The 25979-nt window shown below is 41.6% G+C and overlaps 1 protein-coding gene across 1 annotated transcript; it reads left to right on the top strand.

Annotated features, from left to right (window-relative positions):
* The first annotated feature begins 243 nt into the window (after positions 1 to 243).
* LOC109215286 (eukaryotic initiation factor 4A-6) lies at positions 244 to 1210 on the top strand. Its single transcript, XM_019379319.1, has one exon. The coding sequence runs from the start codon at positions 335 to 337 to the stop codon at positions 908 to 910; it is 576 nt and encodes a 191-aa protein (XP_019234864.1). The 5' UTR covers positions 244 to 334; the 3' UTR covers positions 911 to 1210.
* The last annotated feature ends 24769 nt before the right edge of the window (positions 1211 to 25979 follow it).

Below are 25979 nucleotides of genomic sequence, written 5' to 3'. Positions count from 1 at the left end.
GTTTGGGGGAGGGGGGGATAAAGTAAGTATTTGTATGCTTCTTTTCTTGGTCATGTGCTAGGTAAGGAAGATTTGTGCATACGTGATATTAGCCTCTTTATGGGAGTTCTATTCTTGTCACTATTATGCTTTAACGTCTTTTAGAATTGCTGCTGGACTTCTCCTGGGTTTTCCCCGTTATTACCTGTAGTATCTCCTCTGGGCCTAACGTATAAGCTGATTTATTGCTCCCAAGGCTGACAAACAGTATCTTATTTGATATTACTATTTCCAGATATATGATATTTTCCAACTGCTGCCACCAAAGATTCAAGTGGGTGTTTTCTCTGCTACCATGCCGCCAGAGGCCCTTGAAATTACTAGGAAATTCATGAACAAGCCTGTGAGGATTCTTGTGAAGCGTGATGAGCTCACTCTTGAAGGTATCAAACAATTTTATGTCAATGTTGATAAGGAAGAATGGAAGCTTGAAACTCTTTGCGATCTTTACGAGACCTTAGCCATCACCCAGAGTGTCATCTTTGTTAATACCAGGCGTAAGGTTGATTGGCTCACTGATAAAATGCGCAGCCGTGATCACACTGTATCTGCAACTCACGGAGACATGGACCAGAACACTAGAGATATCATTATGCGAGAGTTCCGATCCGGGTCATCTCGTGTGCTCATCACCACTGATCTTCTGGCACGTGGTATCGATGTGCAGCAAGTTTCCCTTGTGATTAACTATGACCTTCCGACTCAGCCAGAGAACTACCTGCATCGTATTGGTCGTAGTGGACGTTTTGGAAGGAAGGGTGTTGCTATCAACTTTGTCACAAAGGACGACGAAAGGATGCTTTTTGACATTCAGAAGTTTTACAATGTTGTAATCGAGGAGTTGCCAGCCAATGTGGCCGATCTCCTTTGAGGTTGTTTTGGTTATGTGAGATGAATTCTTCCTTACATGAAGTAATTTAATATCTTATTCTTAGGTTAGTTAGAATGCTACCAGGCTTGGAATTGGGAAATGCAGGTGCCATGATTCACCATGGAACCTGTAAATCTTCAATTTGGTTGGACTATCGACTATAAATTTTATCGGTTTGCCTTTTGTATTGTAAGTCAACAACAACTTAAGTTTTTGGATGTTCTTTGAAATTTTATTGAGATTTAACTACTATTGTGTATGAGGAATCTTTTAGAGGCAAATTGTTTTGTTTGAACTGTGTGATAGTTTCACGTTTTGTGGTGCTTTTGTGGAGTTTGCTTTTGATTTGAGAGAGAAACATTGTAAATCGAAGATGGTGCATGTGTTGACGTATATTGTATTTGAGACTTATTAGCTTCCATGTGATCATTAATCCAGGATTGGTTGCAATGGATGTCCTCTCCCTCTTGTATGACGTGTAGTGAGTAAAAGGGCCACCCGGTGCACTAAGCTTCTGCTATGCGGCGCGGGGTTTGGGGAAGGGCCAGATTACAAGTGTCTATTGTACACAGATTTTCCCTGCATTTCCGCAAGAGGCAGTTTCCACGGTTGCTGGAATCATTTCCCTCTATGTGGTTTCTTGATTGGGACGTTGTGTGATAATTACCCCAGTATGTAAAAGGAAAGAAAAGGCCATTAGACTTTCCTAATTACCCATCAGACTTATATAGTTTTGAACATGCATCCAATTGAGCCTATCATTTTCTATTTTGGTTTAACCATCAAGTATCCATTACTCATTGGCTTGATTAATTCGGATTTATACTAGGTATGCCCACTAAAGGAGTAAAGCATCCCTACTAAGAGTTTACAATTTCATGGCTCGAACCCGAAATCTCTAAGGATAGATGGATCTGAAGTGTCATTTTCTATTTGTACTATTTGTGTGTATTGTGTGAATAATCTTGAAAAAATTTATAAATAGTAAGTTTGGGCCCATAAAGAACTCGAAACATTGAGCTCTGTAGTTTAAATTTTGGATTTGTCTTCGTCCTACCATAATATATGACCTTAGAAGAGTAAATAAAGAAAATCATATAAGAAACAGAAACCAATTGCTCTAAATTTAAGGAAACTTAACAATTTCTTTAAATACAATATGGGGAGCACAACCCAAACATGCCTCATGGCTAGTTTAGAAAATATTGAGGGCTAGAAAATACTATGGGGAAGCTGGCTAGATGTGTTGAATACTGAGCAGTTCTTTATAGAACAGGCATATATGGAGTTTTGAGGAGGTTTTCAAAAGGTGTATTGGAGGAGATTGGTTTGCAACAATGTTTCCTCACCAAAATAGGCTTACATTCTGTAGACCGAATATATAGACAACTCATTCAACTTTGCACCATTTTCCATTTATTCTATCTCAATCTTGTTCCATTTTGGCACTTCAACCCTATTTCTTATGTGTTACTTTAACACAAAAGTTGAACTCATTGTAAAAAATATAGCGTGTGTTATACACAAATCTGAGGTGTAATAAATATCCAATTAAATGTTGCCACATGTTTTTTTCATCCATGTCAAACGGGTGAATACTAAAATACCTGAAACCGTCTATATTTGGGTAAAATTAAGGCCCCGCATCTTATTTTCTCACTGTCACAAATCTCTAATTGTAATAGTACCCTAAGCTCCTTCCCAAATCCCTAATCGCACATGATAACCTATCGATTATTGGTGGTTTCTTCATCTGAAGACGAGATTCACATCTTCATCAACTATTTCTTCGTATTAATCAATTATTTATTCATATTCATCAACATTCGAGACTGATTTGAAGAGTAATGTTGATTGTTGTTGACCTTAGAAGTAGCTACTATTTATTAACGTGGTTCTTGTACTGGTAAGTATCGATTTGTCCATAATTTTCTTCGAGACATGGATTCACTTCAAACTTCAAACTTCAAACTTCAAACTTCAAGCATAGATGAAATAATCCCACAAAAAAATTAATTAAATTAAATAAAGGAACAACAAAATTTGCAAGAGTTTGAAACTTTCTGGATGGCCCAGTATGAAATAAGATGAAAGCTTTGAAACTTCGAGAATAAAGATGAGGCAACAGTAAATGGAGAAGGAAGTTGGGGGATTAAATATGGGGCCAATAGTAATTTTATTACCGTTGGAGAAGGAGTTTTGCCACAACAAAAAAAATACTGCCTCACGCGCCTAGCAGGTGAGGCAACTCACACTATCTGATTAGTCAGCTTTTGAGTTAAAGTGGCACATAAGATATAGGGTTGAAGTGTCAAAATGGAACAAGGTTGAGATAGAGTGCCAAAATAAAAAATGGTGGCAAATTGAATAGGATGTATATGTATTTGGCCTATTTCGTATCTAGCTGCATATGGCATGCTACTTAGTAGAGAAAGTTTGGCTCTATGGGGTTGATGGGATAATATGGTTTGCACTTTATTCAGACTAATGCAGTGCAACAACTGAGACTCTTGACCATTTGTTTTTTAGATGCCCTCTCGATCAACCTTTAGAGCTCTTTTGGCTTAGTGGTTACAATAATGTGGAAGGCCAAAGCTCGATTTTTGCCTTTTTATTTAGAAATATGGCTAAAATTTCAAAATATATAACCAAGTTAAGGTTCGACTTGGTTATATATTTCAATCTGTATGATACATGTATTGCAACTGACTGGTCTGCTGTAAAGAGTTAGTGTACCAATCACTCTCATAAAATTAGATATATCCGATTGATTTTGCAAACTATTTATGTGTATATTCAATAAAATTTCTTAACCAAGCGGTGTTGGATAAGGCGCGTCCTCCCCTGTTCGTGATTGTAATTCGAATAAAGTACCTCTTGTGAAACCTACAGATGAAACTTAGATGCTTACATTTACATATCGCTTGCAAAATACTCGATGTAATCTCAAAGAGTCATTCATGTTAAAGAAGATCTTGTTCGAAGTCGTTGTAGAGAAAAGCCTGAGTGAAGAATAGAGATTATGATATACTAAGTAATGACGTCAAAGTTTGGACAAAAACTGTCTGACTCTCCTAGTAATTTCAAATACAATTGTTTAGCCTCAAAATCGGATAACAATTGAATTTGTAAATGATTTTTAAGATACGTGGATTAAATTGACACAAAGCGATAAATTAAATTGCAATTGAAATACACAATGATAAAGTAAATTCAAATCACACGAATTGAACAACTACAGCCTTGGGAGGTTAGCCACCTTTGAATAGGATACACTTTGACCGGTATCAAAACACAGTTGAATAAAATCTTAAAGAGAAAAGTAATAATGTATTGCTTCTGAATGCGTGTTACAGTGTGTTTAAATAAATTATCAGACCCCCTTTATATAGTAGAAGAGTCAAACTTTAGGTACAATTCTATAAAAGGTAAAAAATCTCTTGATTTACTAATTGCTAGTCCCTTATTGATACGTGCTGAGATTCTCTCCGTAATATCCAACCGGTCATGGATATTTCGATTTTCTGTTGCTTACGCTAACAATGTTTCTTCGAGAACCTTCAGGGTCAGGGTCGATTGCTAGATCACGGACTCAATGTTCTCGAAGACAAACATTTTAACTTCGGGCTCTGGTCCTGTGGGTCTTGGGGTCGATCTTTAGTCCCTTATGTTCCGAGCCCGATTTACCATGTCATAGATGAGCCCGATTTCGACCGTATACAGATAGTCCCCTCGTTTTTCGAAGAGTAGACGACGAGAAACAACATGAGCTTCTGATTCTCACTTTGATACCCCACGACAGAAACGACAAAATAAACTAAACGAAACGTTAGTCAAGTCTCAATTGCATTAAATTCTTGTCAGTTGCCGGTCGGCCACTCTTGGATGTGAACCATTGTTTGAAAACTGTAAGTATCCCCTTCTTTATTCATTCAAACTTTATATCCAAACCCTCTACCCTTGTTCCTTAGAAATCTCCATACTTTCTGGCATTTACATCCTGATTTTTTGAGACCTTTTGTGAGAACTTTTGCTCGTCTTCATCCCAAATCATCAAGTGTACTCCTTTAACTACCTCTTTTTCCTCTTTTTTCCTCCATTTTAAAATAAATGAAGAAGACTTCAAAAATTGTTCCCCAAAAAGAGACTTCTTCTACATCGCGACCGGCTGCCGAGGAGACTGTTTCGCGTACTGCTGCCGATGAACCAGTAGCAGAACCCCCCTTGAACACGTTTATCCCTGGTGGATGCTTGGTAACTGCCGATTTCAAGGTCGAATACCCTCCTCCGTGCCGGGCCAGTGTGAGAAGGTCTCGAGATACGTATGCTCGATCACTGAAGAAGTCCTCCCCATGGTAAAAAAGGATTGAAATTGGGTTGATAAGCACGTGGTGGTTCCCGGACCCGATGAAGAAATCACCACCCACGTCGAGGGATACTTAAGTGTTTACACTTATCCCTTTATGCTAGGCCCATTGGATCTGGTTATCATCGATTTCTGCAAAAGATACGAGGTATGCCTCGGTCAAATTCACCCTTCATTATGGAGGATTTTGATCCTTCTTCAGTTCTTCATGATCAAGATCGATGGATGCTCGTTCGCTGTCGACCACCTCATGCGCCTATACAGTCCCCGACTCTTTAGGGGGAAGGGGGGAACTGATCAAGCTTGCGTGTCGGGCTAGGAAAGCCTCATACTTGAGTATCGATAAAGATCGGGATCGAGGTTGGCTAGGACGTTTTGTCCTAGTGAGGACCTCGGACTTGATCCCAGCCGAGCGCATGCCATTCCCTAAGAAGTTGAATATAAAACCTAAGTAAAATTTCATTCTCAAAATTTTATTTTACTCTTCTTTTCCCTTCCTTCTTATCGGTGTTTGGTAGTGGTGCAGCTGTTGCTCGGGTCCCAAATGTAGTCCCTCGACTCAAGGAGTGGGTCGAGGGCATCATGTTATAGAGACTATATTCTGACATAGCGCGAACTTTCGAAGGGCCGATGGGAGACCCATTCTCATGGTGAGATCCCTTTCCCGAGTGAGCAATACTTGGGTTTCTTTTGTGTTGCCAAGTTTTTACTTGTTTCGTTTCCTTTTGCAGGTTTATCCAAGGATGTCACACTGAGGCCTCCATCCGGTGATGAGCCCCACCGAGTGCCCTACTCCGAGACAGGGTGATGAGAAAAAAATAAAGAGGGCTCTGAGTTCTCTGAGCTCAGAGAAGAAGAAAACAAAAAGAATGTTGGTGCGCAAGCCTAAAGAAAATACCAACGCTCGATCCCCACCATCGGATTCACTCTACGGCTGAGGGACGGATCTGAAGAAGAAGAAGAAGCTTATGAACTGGTGGCCCGCATGCGGTCGCAGTTCGAGGGATAAGGGGCCTCCGAACTAGAGAGAGGCGAGGCCGATCTGCCTCAAGCTAGGGAGGCCGACAAGGAGGCCGTGGTCGAGTCCAACGAGGAGGTCGTGGCCGAGGCCTCCCAGGATTTGGGTAATGCCCAAAGAATATACTCGGTGTGATAGACATCACCGAGTCGCCTTCGTTCACTGAGCCTATCTACAACGAGGCTCAGACGGTGAAAGAACGTTCTAATGAGGGGGCCCAAGAAGCGAAAGACCCCCTCCGCGACTTTTTTGATGGCGTGGATTCTTCCACCACGGAGGACATCACCGGATCGGGTGACTTGGCGGTGCCGAGGAAGAATACTTCGGGAATAAGCAAGCCTTCCTCAAGTCTGAAACTAATCAACCGGTTCCCAACTCCAAGCGTGGATCCTGACCGGAAGCGATCGATCATCATCTCCATGCTGGAGGATGCCGAGGTCCTCTCTGACCGCGTAGGGGTGGCCAGTTACCTTCGGTGCTTGGTGACTGAGGAAGACCAAGCCAAGATGAATGAGGTGGACGTGCCTTGCCTGTTCAATGAGGGACAACAGGCATTAAACCGGGTAACATCAGATACCTCTTGATGACTTCTAATTTGTACTTAGATTAATTTATAGATAATAATAACTTTCTTTTTCTTTGTGTTTGTAGACCTCGGTAATTCATCACGAGACTTTTCTCCGATATCACAAAGAGGTAAACTAGTATGAGTCCGAGATTCGAGGGCTCACTGAGAAAAGAGATGCTTACAAACTTCTCAGCGAGCAAACGTGAAAGGGGAGGTTAAGAACCTCCGAGCTGAGCTGGAGGTGGCTCGGAAGGAGCATGCCGACCAAGTGAAAAAGGTAAAATTCTTTGAGGTTAGTGAAAATGAGCTAGACTCGGTGACTAACGCTTCGAACCCGCAAGTCTAATAGAAGTTTGATCGAATCGACCAGCTTCGGGAAGAGATGGACAGGATAAAGGCTGAGGCCGAAGAATGGAAAAGCAAAATGGACCGCTTGGCCTCGGAAAAGGAAACTGCCATGCGCAATTGGCTTCGATGGAGGTCCAGCTTCAGGCGGCAAAGGAAAAGGCCGTGGTGCAGGCCAAAAAACATTGGGGAGCTCCAGTCTCAACTAAGTTCGGCCGTCTTTGATTGAGAGACTCTGCCCAAGGAGCTTGAAACGGCCAAGTCGGTGGTCGTGGTGGTTAAAGCCGATGTTGACGATATGGTGGCCCAATATAAGGTTGATGCCGAGGCGGCTCACGATCGAGCGAAGGATGTCATCGAGCATGCGAAGTGGCAATCCCGAAGGGAGGCCCTCGAGGAAATTTATGCTCGGGGCTTCGACTTGTCGGCTGAAATTGACAGTGCCAAGGGGCTCGAAGCCGAGGCCAAGAAGTTGGCTTATCTTGAGGATGATGAAGTCTCGGAGGGTTTGAGCGGATCTGAGGGTGGAGGAGACCCCCAAAGGCCCTGGTGATGAGGCGGCCTCCGGTGAAGACTAGGCCACGTAGGCGCTTCACGGATGTTTTGTTTTTTGCTTTTTGTATTAGCTTCCTTTCTTTGTTGAGGCCGTTTTTTGTAAAAATTTGTATCGAGGACGTTTGGCTTGATATATACATAAGGCTTTTTCCCTTTAGCAATTTTTGAGTTTTTCCTTTGCTTTATTATTTATTTCTGCAAAGATTGAAATGCCTTAGCATGAAATAGTTAGGTTATGTTCGGGGGGTTCGAACGGGCCTTGCCTACAACATTATTTTGTTTAAGGCAATGTGGGGGTTCGGTATGACCGGAAATTTCCCCCCAAAGTACTTATAATTTTATAGTTTGCCGAGGGTAGCCTTTAGAACCAGTTAAGAGATTTTGAAGGCCTTGTTTTTTGTTACGGGTCTCGAACGTCTCCGAGCCGTTTTAATATTGCCATAGCCTATTTAGTTCGGGTGCATCCCAATAGGTTTGCCGCCCCGATTAATCCGAGCGTGCCTAAGATAACAGTCCTCGAATGGGGATGGCCATAGCCTTTAAAATTCGGGCATTGCTTAATAGGTCATGTGCACCCGAGCACCCGAGATCTGATAGCCCGGACCGTCCGAGTTTATCTTCGAACGATAGTCTCCGAGTGGGAGTGATCATTCAAACTCGAATTAAGGTGGCCCTTGGTCTGGATACCTTTAGGGGATCAGATGTAGGAAATTCCTTAAAAAATGCAAAAGAAAAATGTTAAGGGACAAGATATTTATCCGCAAAGTAGAGACTTTATTTTATTCATGTGTGTAATAGTTACACATGTGTACAAGCTTTGTGCCAGGGCTCGATTAGTCTATGCGGTCATGGTTCATTTGACCATTTGGCCCTTACAGTGAATCCTATCGATCGAGCCGAGATCGTTCGGTCATAAAGTCTCTTTCCTTGCTAAAGTCGTTATCCGAGGGTAATGTCCCCCAGTGTTCGGGGTTGATCATAGAGAAGACTAGGATACTGTTGATGTGATCTTTAACACCGATTCATGTTCGACCTTCGATTCTAAGTTAGCACGATCCACTGTTACCTCGTTAAAAACCTTGCTGGAAAACCCATTTGAGACAAAACCGGTCCAAGGGAAAAAGAGTGCAACACATGCTTTTAGACTTAAGAATTTGTACCGTTCCTCGGTGGTTACCTGCAAGTGTCAGTTAAAAATGCAAATAATTAAAAAGAATGAATGGGGTCGTACCTTAGCAGTAATATCGCTTCAAGTGAGTTATGTTCCAGTTTTTTGGTAGCTGCTTGCCGTTTATTGTTCCAAGTTTGTATGATCCCTTGCCAGTGATTTTGATAATTTGATAAGGACCTTCCCAGTTCAGTCCAAACTTCCCTTTGTCCAAGTTCCGGGTGCTTAGAGTGACCTTCCTTAACACCAGTCCCCGACATTGAAATATCGAAGGTTGGCTCACCGATTGTAATACCTCTCGATTCACTGCTTTTGGGCGGCTTCACGCCTTTCATCTAATAGCTCCATGCTGGTACTCATAGACTCGTTGTTCGATTCCTTGGTTGCATATCAAAATATGATATGCGGTTCTCCAACTTCGACTAGTATTAGAGTTCGATGCCTTATATCAATAAGAACGGTGTAACGACCTGACCGGTCGTTTTGAGCCCTAGCGCGTCGTTCAACAGTCTGAGGCCATGAGAAGTTTCATTTCAGGTGCTATGACTTGTACGCGTGGTCGGAATTGAATTTCGGGAAGTTCAGAGTTGATTTGGAAAGAGAATTCTCATTTCAGAAGCTTTAAGTTGTATGAACTAACTAGGGTTGGATTTTTAAGTAAACAACCTCTGAATCGGGATCGGAAGGTTCCAGCGGGTTCATATGGTGATTTCGGACTTGGGCATATGCCCGTGTCGGGTTTTGGATGACCCGGGAGCGTTTTGGCGCCTATTGTAGAAGTTAGCATTTTGGAAGAAATTTCATAAGTTTGGCTCGAAGTGCATTTTAGTGCTATCGATGTTCGTTTGGAATTCAGAGTCTGAGAGTAGCTCCGCATGGTGATTCTGGAGGTGGGAGCGCGATCGGAAGTGGATTCGGAGGTTCGTGGCTCATTTTGGAGTCATTGGGCTAAAGATAGAAATTTGAAGGTTTTTGAGAAGTTTGACTGGAAGTGGACTTTTTGATATTGGGGTCGCAATCCGATTCCGGAAGTTCGAGTAGGTCCGAGATGTCGAACATGACTTGTGTGCAAAATTGGAGGTCAATTGGGCGTGATTTGATAGGTTTAAACATCGAAAATAGAAGTTTGAAATTCTAAAGTTCATAAAGCTTGGATTGGAGGTCGATTCGTGGTTTTAGCGTCGTTTGATATGATTTGAGGCCTCGAGAAAGTTCGTAATGTGTTTTGGGACTGGTTGGTATGATTGGTTGGCGTCCTGGGGGGCCTCGGGTGGATTCCGGGTGGTTAACGGATCAAAAATGGAATTTTTGGAAGGCTGAACTTGCTGGTTGCTGTCATAACCGTACCTGCGAGAATTGGGCCGCAGGTGCGGAGCCGCAGAAGCGGCCAAAGGAGCCGCAGATGCGGTTTTGGATTGGAAGAGAAGGGACCGCAGATGCGGGACCGCACCTGCGGTGGAGAAGATGCAGAAGAGGAAAAAGGGCAGCCTTGGAAGGACCGCAGATGCGGTAATTGGGCCGCACCTGAGAAACCGCAGAAGCGGTCGAGGGACCGCAGGTGCGGAAAGTGCTGGAGGCAGTGGGTTGTTTTAAAGTCGGGTTTTGGCCATTTCCTCTCATATTTTCTTGGCTTGGGCGATTCTTGGAGGTTCTCAAGAGAGGGTTTTCATCATCAATGATAAGGTAAGCTATTCCCCACCTACCTTGAGTTAAATACATCGATTATGTATAGATTTTTGTATGTAAATGGGTAGAAATTTGGGGCTTTGGTGGAAAGACCTAGAAATTTATATTCTTGGAATTTGACCACGATTTTGGGTATGGAATCTAGAGAATATTATATATTTGAGTTTTAATTGTTAAAAGAGAGGTGGCTTTTATTTGGATAAATTCTTAATTGGCTGTCTGAGCATGTTTTTTCTATGTGTACCTGTGTCGCATGTATGATTTGCGAGCAGGGTGATTGTTTATTTTATGTTGACCGCGTCGCATGGATAGTTCGCGAGCGTGGTAATAGATGCATCTATGGTTCGTGCCGTTCGACCCTCGGCAGTGCACAGTTTATTTTCTGTTGGATCGGGCCGTACGCCTCGGCATGATTTGTGCATACTTGTATTGCTTGCCTTGAGATTATTTGAGATTGATATTTGCTCTCCCCGACTTGAGATAATTGAAAACTAATGGATTATGAATCCGGAGACTTTTAATATAAAAAGGAACTTTCACCTGTTCGTGACTTACTCGAAATTTCTGTCATTCTTAATAAATCCATGATTATTAACATTAATAGTATATCATTATCGGACCACTAGTAAGTGTCGAAGTCGACCATCTCGTCTCTACTTCTTCGAGATTAGACGGGATACTCATTGAGTACATGTTGTTTTCGTACTCATACTACACTTCTGTGCATTTTTGTTGCACGGGCATATGTACCCCCAGTGGCCTACGGGGCGTATCATCCATGATGATACTGGGACTAGGTGAGTTGCATTTCTCGAGGCGGCCCGCAGCTAGTATAGTCCCTTCCAGTGTATTGTATTTACTTTCTATCCATTTGTATTCCGGACGGATGTTGTATTGTATTGTTTCTTAGAAGTAGCTCATGCACTTGTGACACCGGGTTCTGGGAATGTCTACGGGTTTATTCAGAAATTTAAAGTTGTCAATTGTTTCACCATTTATTCAGTAGAATTTATCACGTATTGTTTAGACGCATAAAAGAAGTGGTTTCGAAAATATTTAAAACGGAGAATTTAATTAAGTATTATTGGTTGGCTTGCTTGACAACGGTGTCCGGCGCCACCACGACCCTAAGTGGATTTTGGGTCGTGACAAACGGGGTGGCCCCGATAATGGACTTCGATGTTGTACGGTATGCCCATAGGATTTCTGGCAGGATTTCCTTCCATTTTCCTTTGGCGTCTGTTAACCTCTTTTTAAGGTTTTGGAGTATGGTTTTGTTGGTCGATTCTGCTTGTTATTCCCACTAGGGTGATAGGGTGTTGATATGATCCTTTTGATCTTGTGGTCTTCGAAAAACTTGCTTACTTTGTTGCCGATGAATTGTTTCCCGTTGTCGCATAGGATCTCGGCTGGCATTCCGAACCGGCATATGATGTGGTCTCAAATGAAATCGATGACTTCGATATCTCTGAACTTCTCGTATGCCTGGGCTTCCACCCACTTATAAAAATAGTCAGTCATAAACAATATAAATTGAGTCTTACTAGGTTCCCATGGGAGGGGGCCAACGATGTCCATTCCCCACTTCATGAACGGCCATGGTGACAAAACCAAACGTAGCTGCTCCCCGGATTGATGAATCCTCTGAGCATGTCTTTGACACTCATCACATTTTTGTACGAACTCCTTTGCATCCTTTTCCATATCGATCCAGTAGTAGCCGGCTCTGATTATTTTTCGAACCAACGATTCGGCGCCTGAATGATTTCCGCAGGTGCCTTCATGGATTTCCCTCAGGATGTACTCGGTATCTCCTGGCCCAAGACATATTGCAAGCGGGCCATCGAATGTTCTTCTGAACAGGGTTCCGTCTTTGGATAAACAAAACCGGGCTACTTTCGTACGAAGGGCCCTCAATTCTTTTGGATCCGAGGGCAGCTTCCCGGTCTTTAGATATTCTATATATTTGTTTCTCCAGTCCCAAGTTAGGCTTGTTGATTTTATCTCGGCATGGCCTTCTACTACCGATCTCACGAGTTGTACGACTGCCCCCGAGTTGAACTCATCGTCCTAAACCGACGATCCTAAGTTATCAAGGGAATTGGCCTTACTACTTTGATCCCGAGGTACATGTTGCAATGTCCACTCCTTGAACCGATTTAATGTTACTTGCAACTTATCCAGGTACCTTTGCATCCATTCTTCCCTGACATCGAATGTCCCATTAACTTGGTTCACCACGAGGAGGAGTCACATTTAGCTTCGATCACCTCTGCCCCCAAACTCTTGGCTAGTTCGAGACCTTCTATCATGGCCTCATATTCGGCCTCGTTGTTAGTCAATTTTACAGTCCTAATAGATTGTCTAATTACATTGCCCGTTGGTGGCTTCAATACGATGCCAAGTCCGGACCCTTTTGCGTTCGAGGCGTAGTCCGTAAAGAGGTTACAGATCCCCAAAGATGTCCCCAAGTTCTCCAACAACTCTCTTTCGACCTCAAGTAGTAGGGCTGGCGTAAAGTCGGCCATGAAGTCTGCCAAAATTTGAGATTTAATGGCGGTCCGGGGTCGATATTCAATATCGTACCTGCTGATTTCCACGACCTATTTGGCCAATCACCCCGAGATATCGGGTTTATGCATTATATTTCGCAATGGGTAAGTAGTCACAACACATATAGGATGGCACTGAAAATATGGTTTTAGCTTCCTAGAGGCACTTAGCAAAGCGAGCGCCAATTTTTTTAGGTGAGGGCACCTAGTTTCGGCCTCACCTAGAGTCTGCTAACATAGTAAACTAGAAATTGTGTACTTTGCTCTTCCCAGACCAGGACTCCACTTACTGCTATTTCTGATACTTCCAAGTACATGTATAGTTTTTCGTCTGTCTTCGGCGTGTGAAGCAGCGGTGAGCTCGATAGATACTGCTTGAGATCCTCTAAGTCCTGTTGGCATTCTGGTGTCCATGAGAAGTTATTCTTCTTCTTTAGTAGTGAGAAGAATCGGTGGCTCTTATTGGAGGACCTCGAGATGAATCACCTCAGGGCGACTATGCGTCCAGTTAATCTTTGCACGGCCTTCACGTTGTCCACAACTGTGATATCTTCAATGGCTTTGATCATTTTAGGGTTGATCTCGATTCCCCGGTTTGATACCATGAATCCGAGGAATTTTCCTGATCCCACTCCAAACGCACATTTCTCCGGGTTCAGTTTAATATTGTATTTCTTCAATATGCTAAAAGTTTCCTGCAAATGCTTTAAATGGTTCTCTGATAGTAGGGACTTAACCAACATATGGTCAATGTAAACCTCCATTGATTTTCCTATTTGTTCCTTGAATATCCGGTTTACTAGGCGTTGATAAGTGGCACCGACATTTTTTAGTCCGAATGGCATCACGTTATAACAGTATGTGCCGTATTTAGTGATGAAGGAGGTTTTTTCCCGATCATTCGGGTTTATCCGTATTTGGTTGTACCCGGAGTAGGCATCGAGAAAACTGAGGATCTCGTGATCGGCCGTGGCATCGATCATGCGATTGATGCCGGGCAAAGGGAAAGAGTCCTTGGGGCATGCCTTATTCAAATCCTTATAGTCTACACACATTCTTAACTTATTCCCCTTTTTAGGGACTACCACTTCGTTTGCTAACCAATTCGGGTATTTAACCTCCCGAATGGACCCTATTTTAAGGAGTTTAAATACCTCGTCCTTGATGAAAGCATGTTTGACTCGGACTTGGGTCTCCTCTTCTGCTTGATCGGGTGGAATTTCGGGTCCAGGCTTACCTTGTGGGTTGTTATCTTCGGCGGGATCCCTGTCATATTAAGGTGGGACTAAGAGAAACAATCTATGTTAGCTATAAGAAATTGAATAAGTTCTTTCTTGAGCTCGAGACTTAACCCCGTGCCCAGGTATACCTTTAGATGCTCGATCAATATGACTTGTTCCATCTCCTCGACCGTTAATTTAGTGGTGCCGAAATCATCTGTGGCTATAAAGGACCTGGGAACCCCGTAGTCATCGTCTTCATTGGTTCTTGTTTCTCCGGTTGGGTCAGGGCTGGTGTCGGTAATTGCTATTTAGCTTCTTGCTTTATGGTTGATCTTGGCCCTTTTGTCGTTGCAAGTACGGATATCAAAATCACCTCTTAACTGCAAACATTTCCTTTGCGGCTGGCTGCTTTCCATAGATTGTTTTAATCCCTCCCGGTGTTGGGAATTTTAACACTTGGTGCAGAGTCGAGGGCACTGCCCTCATGTTATGCATGCATGGCCTCCCGAATAGATCGTTGTACCTCACATAAAGCTTGGTTTCTTGGATGGTCCTGGTGACATTCACTGGTAATGTTATCTCCCCCTTAGTGGTTTCACATGCCATGTTGAATCCATTTTGAACTCGGACTACAGGAACGATTTGATCTTGTAGGCCGAGCTGTTCTACGACCCTCGAGCGGATGATGTTGGCCGAGCTACCTTGATCAATTAACACACGCTTAACCCGATATTTATTTATGAGTACATACATTATCAGTGCATCGTTGTGGGCTGCACGATCCCTTCTGCGTCCTCGTCATTGAAGGACAAGGTTCCTTCTGGTATGTAATCTCGAGTCCATTTTTCTCTTGTGATGGACACTCTGGTACACTTCAATATCGGCCCTTGAGGGACATCACCCTACCTATGATCATGTTAATGACATGTTGAGGTTCTTCTTGTCCAGTCTGTTGATTAGAATCCCTATTCCTGAAATGGTTCTTGGCTCGATCGCTCGAAATCATTCTTTCTCATGAGTCCCCTGTTGCCCTGACCTCGATCACTTCTCCTTTCATTTCGCATAGAATCCCCCCGGACCCACTGCTTCTTCGATCTCCATTGTAAGGATGATACCGATCCCTGTTTGACCTCGATTCATGGTCGATATCTCTCCTGACTTCGTCGATGGTTCTGACGGGATAAACGGACCCCGAAGTGGCCCCATGTTGATCATCTCCGACTCTTATTTTTGATTGATATCGGTTATGCATGTCGGCCCAGATAGCAGCTGGATATTCTATCAGATTATGCTTCAACTGTTGTGAAGCCACCGAGCTTCGAATATTAAGTACCCGGGTGAAAGCTTGAATGACCCAATCATCACCGACCAGTGGCAGATCCATCCGTTCCATTTGAAATCGGGACCAAACTTCCTGAGCATCTCATTATCCTTTTGTCTTACTTTGAAAAGGTCTGACTTCCTGGTTTTGACCTTGATAGCCCCAGTGTGTGCTTCCATGAAGGAGTCTGCAAGCATAGCAAATGAGTCAATAGAATTAGAAGGTAAGTTGTGATACCATATCATAGCTCCCTTTGACAGGGTCTCTCCGAATTTCTTCAACAAGACAGACTCGATCTCATAATCCTCCAAGTCGTTCCCTTTGATGGCGCATGTGTAGGATGTAACATGCTCGTTTGGGTCGGTCATTCCATTGTACTTAGATCGGGCATGCGGAATTCGGTAGGGATCGACTTTGGAGCCGCACTCGGAGGGAAAGGTTTTTGCACGAACTTCTTGGAATCCAGGCCTTTCAGTATCGGCGGCGCTCTCGGGATTTGGTCGACCCTGGAATTATAGGTTTCTACCTTTTTGTCATTTGCTTCGATTTTCTTCTCCCCTAATTCTATTCGTTTTGTCAGCTCCTCGAGCATTTTTATGATCTCAGAGTTAGTCCCCGATTCACTTTCATTCGACCTCTCTGCGGTCGGTTCGTCCCTGCGGGTGACTTCTCGGGATGGGTCAGGTTCAATTCTGCTCGGTGCGCGGCTTTGGTTCTGCAATTGAGCTATCGCCACCTGTTGAGCCTGTAACATTTCAAAGATCCCATATCCTCCATTGTATTGAGTAGCCGATTGGGCTCCACCACAAATGCTATTCTCGGGGTCGGTGTGCAGATTTGTGTCGATAGCCACATGCGAGTTAGCGTCAAACGGGTCTGGCATTGGAATTTTTACGGGATCAACGGGTGGTACCTCATTATCGGGCGCTATGTTGTTATTTTCACCGTGATGACTGGACTCATTATCGACATGTAGGGGTGCAGATTGAGAGTTCGACATTTTTGAGTTTTAACCTGAAATTAGAGACACTTCAAAGAACAAGTGTAAAGCAGTATGTTATGAAAATTTGTATCAAATAACCACTATTATCCTTAGCCCCACGGTGGGCGTCAAACTATTTTCCCTGAAAATCGAATAATATTTGAACTTGTAAGTGGTTTTAAGGATACGTGAATTAAATTGACACAAAGCGATAAATTAAATTGCAATTGAAATACATAATGATAAAGTAAATTCAAACCACACGAATTGAACAGCTACAACCTTGGGGGTTAGCCACCTTTGAACAGGATGCACTTTGACTAGTATCAAAACACAGTTGAATAAAAGCTTAAAGAGAAAAATAACAATGTATTGCTTCTGAATGCGTGTTACAGTGTGTCTAAATGAATTATAAGACTCCCTTTATATAGTAGAAGAGTCCTACTTTAGGTACAATTTCATAAAAGGTAAAAAATCTCTTGATTTACTGATTTCCAGTCCCTTATTGATAAGTGCCGAGATTCTCGCTGTAATATCCAACCGGTTGTGAACACCTAATTTTTGCACTATTTTAACACCTCCTAAAGTTATTAGTATTTTGCTATTTTAATTATTTTTATCAAACTTTTTGTCTTTAATTGCATATTTTCTATCATGAAAATACCAAAAAAATAATAGTTCTTCCTTCATTTGTGCATTTTAGGAATCGACTAACTTTTCAATTGGTGAATCAATCTAGTTAATTGATCATTTGAATAAGTTATTTAATTTATTTATTTATTTATTTGTGTAAATTTAGTTTAATAAGTAGGATTAAGGAAGAAATTTGGCCAAATTTGAAAGAAAACTGGCCAAGAGTGCAAGATAAGGGGCTGCCATTGAAAGGGTCCGAAACTACGTAGTTTTGCCTCTAAACTACGTCGTTTCATTAAGTGAATCAAGATTAAATCTCATCCATTCATCTCTCCCTCCTCCAATGGTCCACAATCAATCTCCCAACTAGGTATTTAAGACTTAGAAATGCTGAAATTTTGCCCCATTTCCCCCATAATTATTTTCTTCTTCCTCTCTCTTCTCATTCTCTCCTCCCTTCTTAGAGAACCGCCGCCCGCCGCCCATCTCCGCCGGCCGAAAATTGCTGCCGCCGGCGGAGCACCCCCAAACAACCCCAAAATTTTACCATCTCTTCTTCTCACTTCCCTTATTCCAAATCCATGACCCAAATTCTCAAAATCTCCACAAAAAATTGACAAACCTAAACCCTAGTTGCGCCACCACCTTTGCCCAGCCGCACGCCTCTGCCGCCCATCGCCCAAACCACCCAAAAATTTCACCCTTTGTTCCTCTAAACCTCCTCTTTCCATATCTTCAAAGAAAATCCTACAAAACCCCCTCAAAATCCACGAATATTAGATCTAAGAAACCCTAGCCGCCACCTTTTTGCCCAAATTTGTGAAGTTCCGACCACCACCACCCTACAATACTTACATCAACGGAAGAGCTCCTCAAGACCTATCTATAGATAGCAATCTCGAGATGAAACTCCGACCACTAATTTTTCGGCCACCGGGCAGCTACTTTTTGGCATCTCTGACGTCTCCTCGTGGCTCGAACAGCTTCAACCACGCTCCTTAGGTATTCCATCATCTCTTTATTTAATTTCTAAAATTTTTAGTTGTAATACGTTAGTTCCAGATTTTAATTTTAGTTTCTGATTTTTTTTGGTTGTTTCTTGTTAATTAGAGTTTCAAGTTAGGTTTATTTAATTAGTTATCTCTATTTAGTTTAGTTGTTTGTTAGATTATTATGATTATACGAAATCTTTAGTGTATTAGTTAAATCGTTTACTTAGTTAATCAATTGTTAGTTGTGTGAGTTTGTTTTAGTTTAAATTAATATGGTAGTATTGATGTTGATAAATCTGAAGTTTTTATGGGTTTGATCATGACTTAGGGTACTAGTAGCTTACTTTTGACTAGTAGGGTGGCTGAAATGATATTTTTTTCTCCTTGTTTCTGCTATAGCAGATTTTCAGGCTGTCTTTTCACCTTTTGGATAGCCTTTGAACAGTGTTTAGCACAAAAAGCCAGTCCTTTTGGACAGATTTTTGGTGAATCAAAATCTGCCCAAAAAGTGGCTTTCTTTGCCTACTTAAGGGCTGCCCTTTTCTCATTTTTAAGGGGGGCTCTATCACACATTTGCTAGACATTTTTACACACTAAAAAACATAATTTTAGGAGTAAAAATCAGCAGATGAACTTAAAGAAAGTAAGCTAAAATTGTGATCTTTATGAGCGCTTCTTATAGTGAAAACTCTTTCAAAAGGAGTAAGTCTTTTAGAGTTGATTCTGGGCTTCTTCTCTAAGGTTTTTGGGGGCTGTTTGGATACGAATTTGCTGCTGTTTTTGCTCGTTTTCATTGCTGCTTTTAAGCTATTTTGTTGCTGTTTCTGCTTATCTCACTGCTGTATTTTATTCTGCTAACCAGGTAATTCCTACATCTTTATATTGCAGATTTTTTATAGTAATAAGAAGATCTGAACTTGTCCGGATGGCCGAAGCATGTTGTACCTGATCTTTGCTTAAGAATAAATGTTGTACCTATGTATAATAACATGTAAATATGCAGTAGTTATTGCTTCTAGAAGATAACTCTCTACTTGTGTTGAAAGTCAATTTCTCACATTGCTGTACTTAAAAGTACTTAATCTACTTTAGGTGAGCATGTCGTAGATGTGAATCTAATTTTCTTAGTCTATAAAAATATCCTTGTTGAATTTTGCTCGAATCTTTATTTCGTTTATTAGTGTTATAATTCAGTGAGCTTTTATCATATTTCGGTTACATCATTTATCGAGGTGAATTGGCATTAGCATCAAATTTGGTCAGTTTCATGGTAATTAGGTTGAAATAAAGTTTGTTTTGAGGGACTTAAAAAGAGATATGGGATTTAACTGCTAATAGGCTTCAAGGATTCATTTTTAATACACACACACACACACACAACATCAATAACATACTGATTTGGCTCATTGATATCAAGTATCCACAAGTTGAGTTCTTTTCTTAATCAATAAACCAACCCCCTTTTTTTTAACAAACAAATAAGTGGCCTAATGTCATGAAATTCCAATAAGCGTAAGTCTAGCAAGTTCAAGCTATATGTTAGTTAAATAAAATTCAATAGTAGTATATCCTCCCCTCTTGAATAATTAATTAAATAATCTTTTCTCTTTTCTTAATTATTTAGTTTAAACGCTAGGCAAATAGTAGGCACACTTTAACTTCACGGAATCGCTTGCGCAACGTGATATTTATTTTAATAAATTTCAAAAATTAATTTCTTCAAGTGTAGTAACCCTTTTCTTTCAAAAGTAATAACGCACTAATAATCCTTGTCATAACTGCGGATTCGCTTGCGTAGCGCTGTTATGATAAAATTAATAAATTTTGTCTCAATCACGCATTCTTTCGCATAGCGTGGTTATGACAACATAATTTATCCAAAAAATCATTTTTCTTAATAAATCTAATAATCAAGAAATAAAAGCGGATAGGTAAAACATAAAAATTAAATAAAGCACAGTTTATCCAAAATCAATTCAAGCCAATTTTAGTCAATAAAAGCGACCGTGCTAGAACCACGGGACTCGGGGAATGCCTTACACCTTCTCCCCGGTCAATAGAATTCCTTACCCGAAATTTATTTTTGTGGACCGATAATAATAGAGTTAAACCTTCCTTTGACTAGGGATTCAAATAAAAAAGTGACTTGGAACACCCAAAAAATCAATTCCAAGTGGCGACTCTGTAAACAAAATAATACCTATTCAAGTTTATCACTTTAATTGGAAAAACTCTTTAACCCACCCACAATCCATAACACACATATCTTTCGGGGTAGAAAAAGGGGTGTGACAGCTCTGGCGACTCTGCTGGGGACTAACTAGAATTCGAGCTTGTACATGTTGACTTTTATTTGGCTTTATCAATATTTTATATACTGTGATTTATTTGGGCATAATGTGCTACTTGTTTGCTTTTTACCGCTTTGATATTTTTGAACTGTACATATAAACTGTCTTCTCACGCACCCCCTCTGAGTCTTCTTGAAATTAAAATTTGGACGTTTGCTTGACATAGCCCGCTTTCTTTGAGATAGCCGAGGTGTTTGTCACCAGTGAAGGATTTTAGTCACACATGTTTTAGGCGGGGAGCACCACCAGCTAAGCCGGAAAGCAATGCTACCGGTATGCTGAACCTCCTCGACTCGAGTTGTCTGCTCGATTAAGTCAGTCTAGATACATTCTCCACTAGGATTTAAACCTAGAAAAACAAACCTCATGTCGGATATCCCTAGTAGGTTCGCTTTATTTGTATCACGTATATTTGACTTAGCGAAACTTGACACGGGGGTCGGGTCGTTATAGGACAGGTATCCTCTTTGAGACCATCATGCTCACTTATGTGCTATTTGCTGCTTCATTTGGAAGGCTTGCTTGCATTGTTGACTAGCTTTAGAAAATTAGTTGAGCGGAATTAAAAAAAAAAATTCTCCTAGTTTAGTATAAATAATCTTTTTTTTACTAAAATTTTGAAGTAGTCTGAAGTGAGGTGTAAAGATTAATTTTTATAAAAATCAGAAAATAAATAGTCGGTTTCATCGAACTACGTGGGCTTGATTCTCACTACCCAGTGAGATACGTAGGCAACCTCCATCGGGTTTAGCCCATATTTTTTTTAAAAAAAGCATAAAAATTACGCATGTGCATAAAATTTTCGAAAAAAAATATTAATAAAAAATTGCTATTTTTGGTCACCTTTTACTGTTTTGCCCTCGTATTCCGGCTGTTTTGTCGGGACAGCCTTCCTTCGAAGCGTCGAGGAGCTATTTTCGCAAAATATTCATGTTGTTTATTTATTTTCACAATTTTTCCGTGTTGCCCTTATTTCCGGCCATCTTAGCCGAGTCAACCTTAAAACTTTTTTTTGGAAGTACCATATTGGCTGTTTTCGTAAAAGAATGAATTTTTTGTCTGCTTTTACCCGTTTATCCATGTGTACGGATGTTTTTACCGAGATAATCATAGTACTTTCCTTCGAAGTACTGAAGAACCGTTTTCATAAGAATAACCATCTTGTCCCTCTTGTTACCTTTTATCGTTTTGTCCTCGGTCGGCCGGTTTTTATCATGTCTTGTTTTCTCGGTGAGATACGTGGTTAGTCATCCTAGAGTCTGGTCCTTTTCGTCCGAATTTGGCATATCAATCAAGTGTGATCAGTTGGGTCTTAGTTGACTGATCTTTCAATACGAGGAATTCTCCACTAAGAAGTTCATTCATTGTCTTATCCAAAAGTCTGCTTGGTGTCATTTCTTCGAGTTTATATTAGGACTTGACCTCACATTTTTATTTATCCAGGTAAGATATGAATTCAGTAAGTGGAAGACCCGATAAAAATCCAAAAGATGATGAGCCCTTGCAGATTTGGCTTGTGCATAAAACACCCCGGTTGCTGAGGCAATGGTGGAAAAATATGGGCGTTTGTGAGCAGGAAAAGATAAAGGACCATCTGGGTAACTTTGTGAATATTATGGAGATCAACCCAAGGAGGGACTTAATCGAGGCGTTGGTGCATTTCTGGGATCCTAATAACAACGTATTCCGTTTTAATGGTTTCGAAATGACTCCCACTTTAGAGGAGTTAGCTGGATGCACAAAGTTAGGCAATGAGCTTCAGAAGAAGAGACCCTTGGCCTCGAGGGATGTCACTGGCAGTAAGTTCCTTTAGCAGATGACAATCAGCCAAAATAAAATAGCAAGTGTGGAACAAAGGCACGTTCATTTTGATTTCTTGTACGACAGGTATGGGTGTCCGGGTGGATTTTCAAAGCACGGGAAAGAGCTTGATAATAAAATTGGATACAAAGTTTGGCAAAGCCATGGGCGAAGAGCTTTCCTAGTGGCATTTCTAGGGACGATGGTTTTCCCGAGGCATGACAAATATTGATATTCGATTATCTGGCATAGTTACCGCTTTATTGCGTAGAAAGGATGTCACTATCATTCCTATGGCATCGTCAGGTATTTACCGTGCCCTGACCAAGTGTTAGGAAGGGAAAGATTCTTTGAGGGCTGTAACATCAACTTCAGATATGGTTTTTAGAGCACCTTCTCCTTCACCCCATACGGGTAAATTTTAGCGTCCATTGGTGCAACAATGAGCTTGAAGATAGGTCTAAAGTTTGACCGAAGATAGTAACTTCCCCAAGGGCGTCGAAGCATGGAGAGGGTATCTTCAAAAGTTAACCGCTACTGGAATCACATGGAAATACCACTCATTTTCACCAAAAGAGGTCATATATAGGTCTTACCACCATTCGTTTTTGATTTTGATGGGTCTTCGGGGTTTCCAGCCGTATGTGCCTATGAGATCCCTACGCCAATTAGGTCAAAAACAAGTCGTGCCCACAGTGGAGAACATGCAAAGATTCATGTGGGAGGTAACATTGGAGGATCCTGTTCGTGAGGCCTATGCTAAGCAGGTTTGGGATGAAATTAAGGTGCTTGAATTTCACACTATGATAGAAGATCAAGATCAAGTAGAGTTAGACCCCGTATATTTTGAGTGGTTCTATGACCAATATGCTTTTGGATCTAGGCAAGAGACAATTCTGAAGAGCATGACAGAATGGGAGACTAAAATTAGAACAAGAGTGGGGCAGGCCAAGGAAGAAATAGCAAGAGACTATGAATCCATCTTCCGCGAACTGCGTGGGGATATAAGTATCGTCAACGTGAATAGGGATTTGCAGTACACTGAGTTTAAAGAGGAGAAAACCAAATTAATACATGAGTTCAAGCGCTTCAAGCACAGCTTCGACAAGCGAGAATAGAAGCCGCTACTCAGCAACAAGCGGCCATTCCAAAGCACGAAGAAATGCATTACAACCTTATCATCCATGATCTAAGGGCTCAGGCCAGGGCTGGAATCAAGTAAGAATCAGCTAGAGAATGAGCTAGCAAGGGTCCAGAACCAGTTGAATCTGGCGTCACAACGTGAGGCGGATATATTAGACATAGCCAATAACCATGAGCGACACATCCAGTTTTTAAGTCGGAGCCAGGGGCATGTTAGAAGGAGGGTCTATGAGGTGGCTACTTATACCGCTCGAGGGTGTGTGACTTGTCAGGGTTTGACCCAAGAGCAATTTGCTATGGTAGCGCCCAACTTTGCATGCCACATTGCCACAGACTTAAGGCGCATATACCATGATATGGGAGGTCAGCCGCAGGAATAAGAACCTTAACTACAATGATGCCGGTGGATTCTCATTCGGAGATTAGAGTCTTCTTTAGTTGGCAGTCCACTTTGATTGTTCATTTGTAGTCATCAAGTTTGTAAGAGTCTTTTAGTGTTTTGAGTCTTGCTTAAATATTCGTCTTGTTTGAGTCAAGTGCGGTCTTGTTTTAATATTCGTCTTTTGGGTTGTATCTTTATGTAATTTTCCTTTGTCTTATACCAAAAAAAAAACAAAAATCAATGAAAAAGATTTTGTTTTTGGAAAATTCAAAAATTAACCAAAAAAATATATTGTTTTTATACATAAAAAAAAGGAAAACTTTGTTTTGTTAAATTTTTTTTAAAAAAGGGGGTCATGTCCTTGAACTACGTAATGATATGATTCATGCGGCGACATGATTCGTAGGCAACCCCCAAAAGGTTCAATCAAAATATTTTTCAACGGCTCTAAAATAAGGCAAGGTGTAAAAAAACAAAAAAAAGGAAAAAAAGAAGAGAGGAATAAATAAGAGTGTCAATAACCAGCAACCTTATAAGCCGGAATGAAACATGAAGCCTTCCAAAAGCATGTTAGAGACGTGATAATGTTAGGAGCATAGCATAGTTACGTGTGATTCGTATTTATAAAATGCTTAACCCTAACACATTTGTTGCCTCTTATATAGTAAGCTTAAAGTGGTTGGTTTGTGGTGAAACTGGCAACACATTATTACTTGACCAGACCTAAGGGGGAGGTAGCGATGGCTAACAATGATGAAATTGAGTTGGTTAGTGACGAACCTCTGGGTCAATCGGTTGAGCAAGAGTCGGAGGAAGTAAGAAGATTGAAATATCAACTGAGTGATGTGTATCGGGCTTGGGGTCTCTGGTCAGCCTCCGCCTCAGGGTCCCTCTAAGGGAACTTCCACCATACCCTAGGCTACTCAACAACCGCTCCCTGCAACGAGCGATCATATTCTACCACCAGGGTGTGTGCCAAACTATAGCTTCCATACCGTCCCTGGTATCTCTAATGTGCAGCCTTCTGCCGCACCGGTTAGGAACACACCTCTCGTCGTTTTTGGTCCGTCTGTGTATACAATCCCCCCACCAAATCTTGTGACGAGGCCAAATATCGAGCCGCTATCTCATGCTTATGATGGCCAATACTACTCTCCAGATATGGCTTTTAAGGGTTCGGCTCCACACAATCATACCCACGATATGTGTTACCTGCAGAAAATGAAAAGGCTATAAAGACAAGAGAGCCAGACGAGACGGTCAGGAAAATGAAAAGTCTTGAGCAGAACATAAAGAACATACAAGGACTAGGTGGTCACAAAAGTGTCTCATTCAGTGATCTGTGCATGTTTTCTGACATCCATTTACCCCAGGGTTCAAGACACCAAAATTTTAGAAATATGATGGACACGGTGACCCTATCGCCCACTTGAAAAGGTACTGCAACCAGCTGAGGGGTGCAGGAGGAAAAGAAGAGTTGCTGATGGCTTATTTTGGGGAGAGCCTGGTAGGGGTAGCCTCTGAATGGTTCATTGACCAAGATATCTCTCACTGGCATGTTTGGGACGACATGGCCCAGGCCTTCGTCAAACAATTTCAGTACAACATTGATATTGCGCCAGATCGCAATTCTCTGTCCAATATGAAGAAAAAGCCAACTGAAAGCTTCAGGGAGTATGCCGTTAGGTGGAGAGAGCAAACATCTAGAGTTAAGCCACCCATGGATGATCATGAGTTAATCACTGTCTTCGTTCAGGCTCAGGATCCTGATTATTTTCAAAATATAATGTCCGTAATGGGAGACCTTTTGCTGATGCAATCAAGATAGGAGAAATGGTCGAGAATGGCCTCAATACTGGCCGAATTATAAGTCAAGCGACTCTCAAAGCAGCCACTCAAGAAATCCATAATAGGCCGGACAACCTGGTTAATCAAAAGAAGAAAGATGAAGAGGCCATGATGGCATCACGGGCAAAAAGAGGCC

This window comes from Nicotiana attenuata, unplaced genomic scaffold, assembly GCF_001879085.1.
Source record: "Nicotiana attenuata strain UT unplaced genomic scaffold, NIATTr2, whole genome shotgun sequence".
Lineage (NCBI taxonomy): Eukaryota > Viridiplantae > Streptophyta > Magnoliopsida > Solanales > Solanaceae > Nicotiana > Nicotiana attenuata.
Note: the sequence above shows the minus strand (reverse complement) of the source record. Positions and strands in the feature narration are given on the sequence as shown.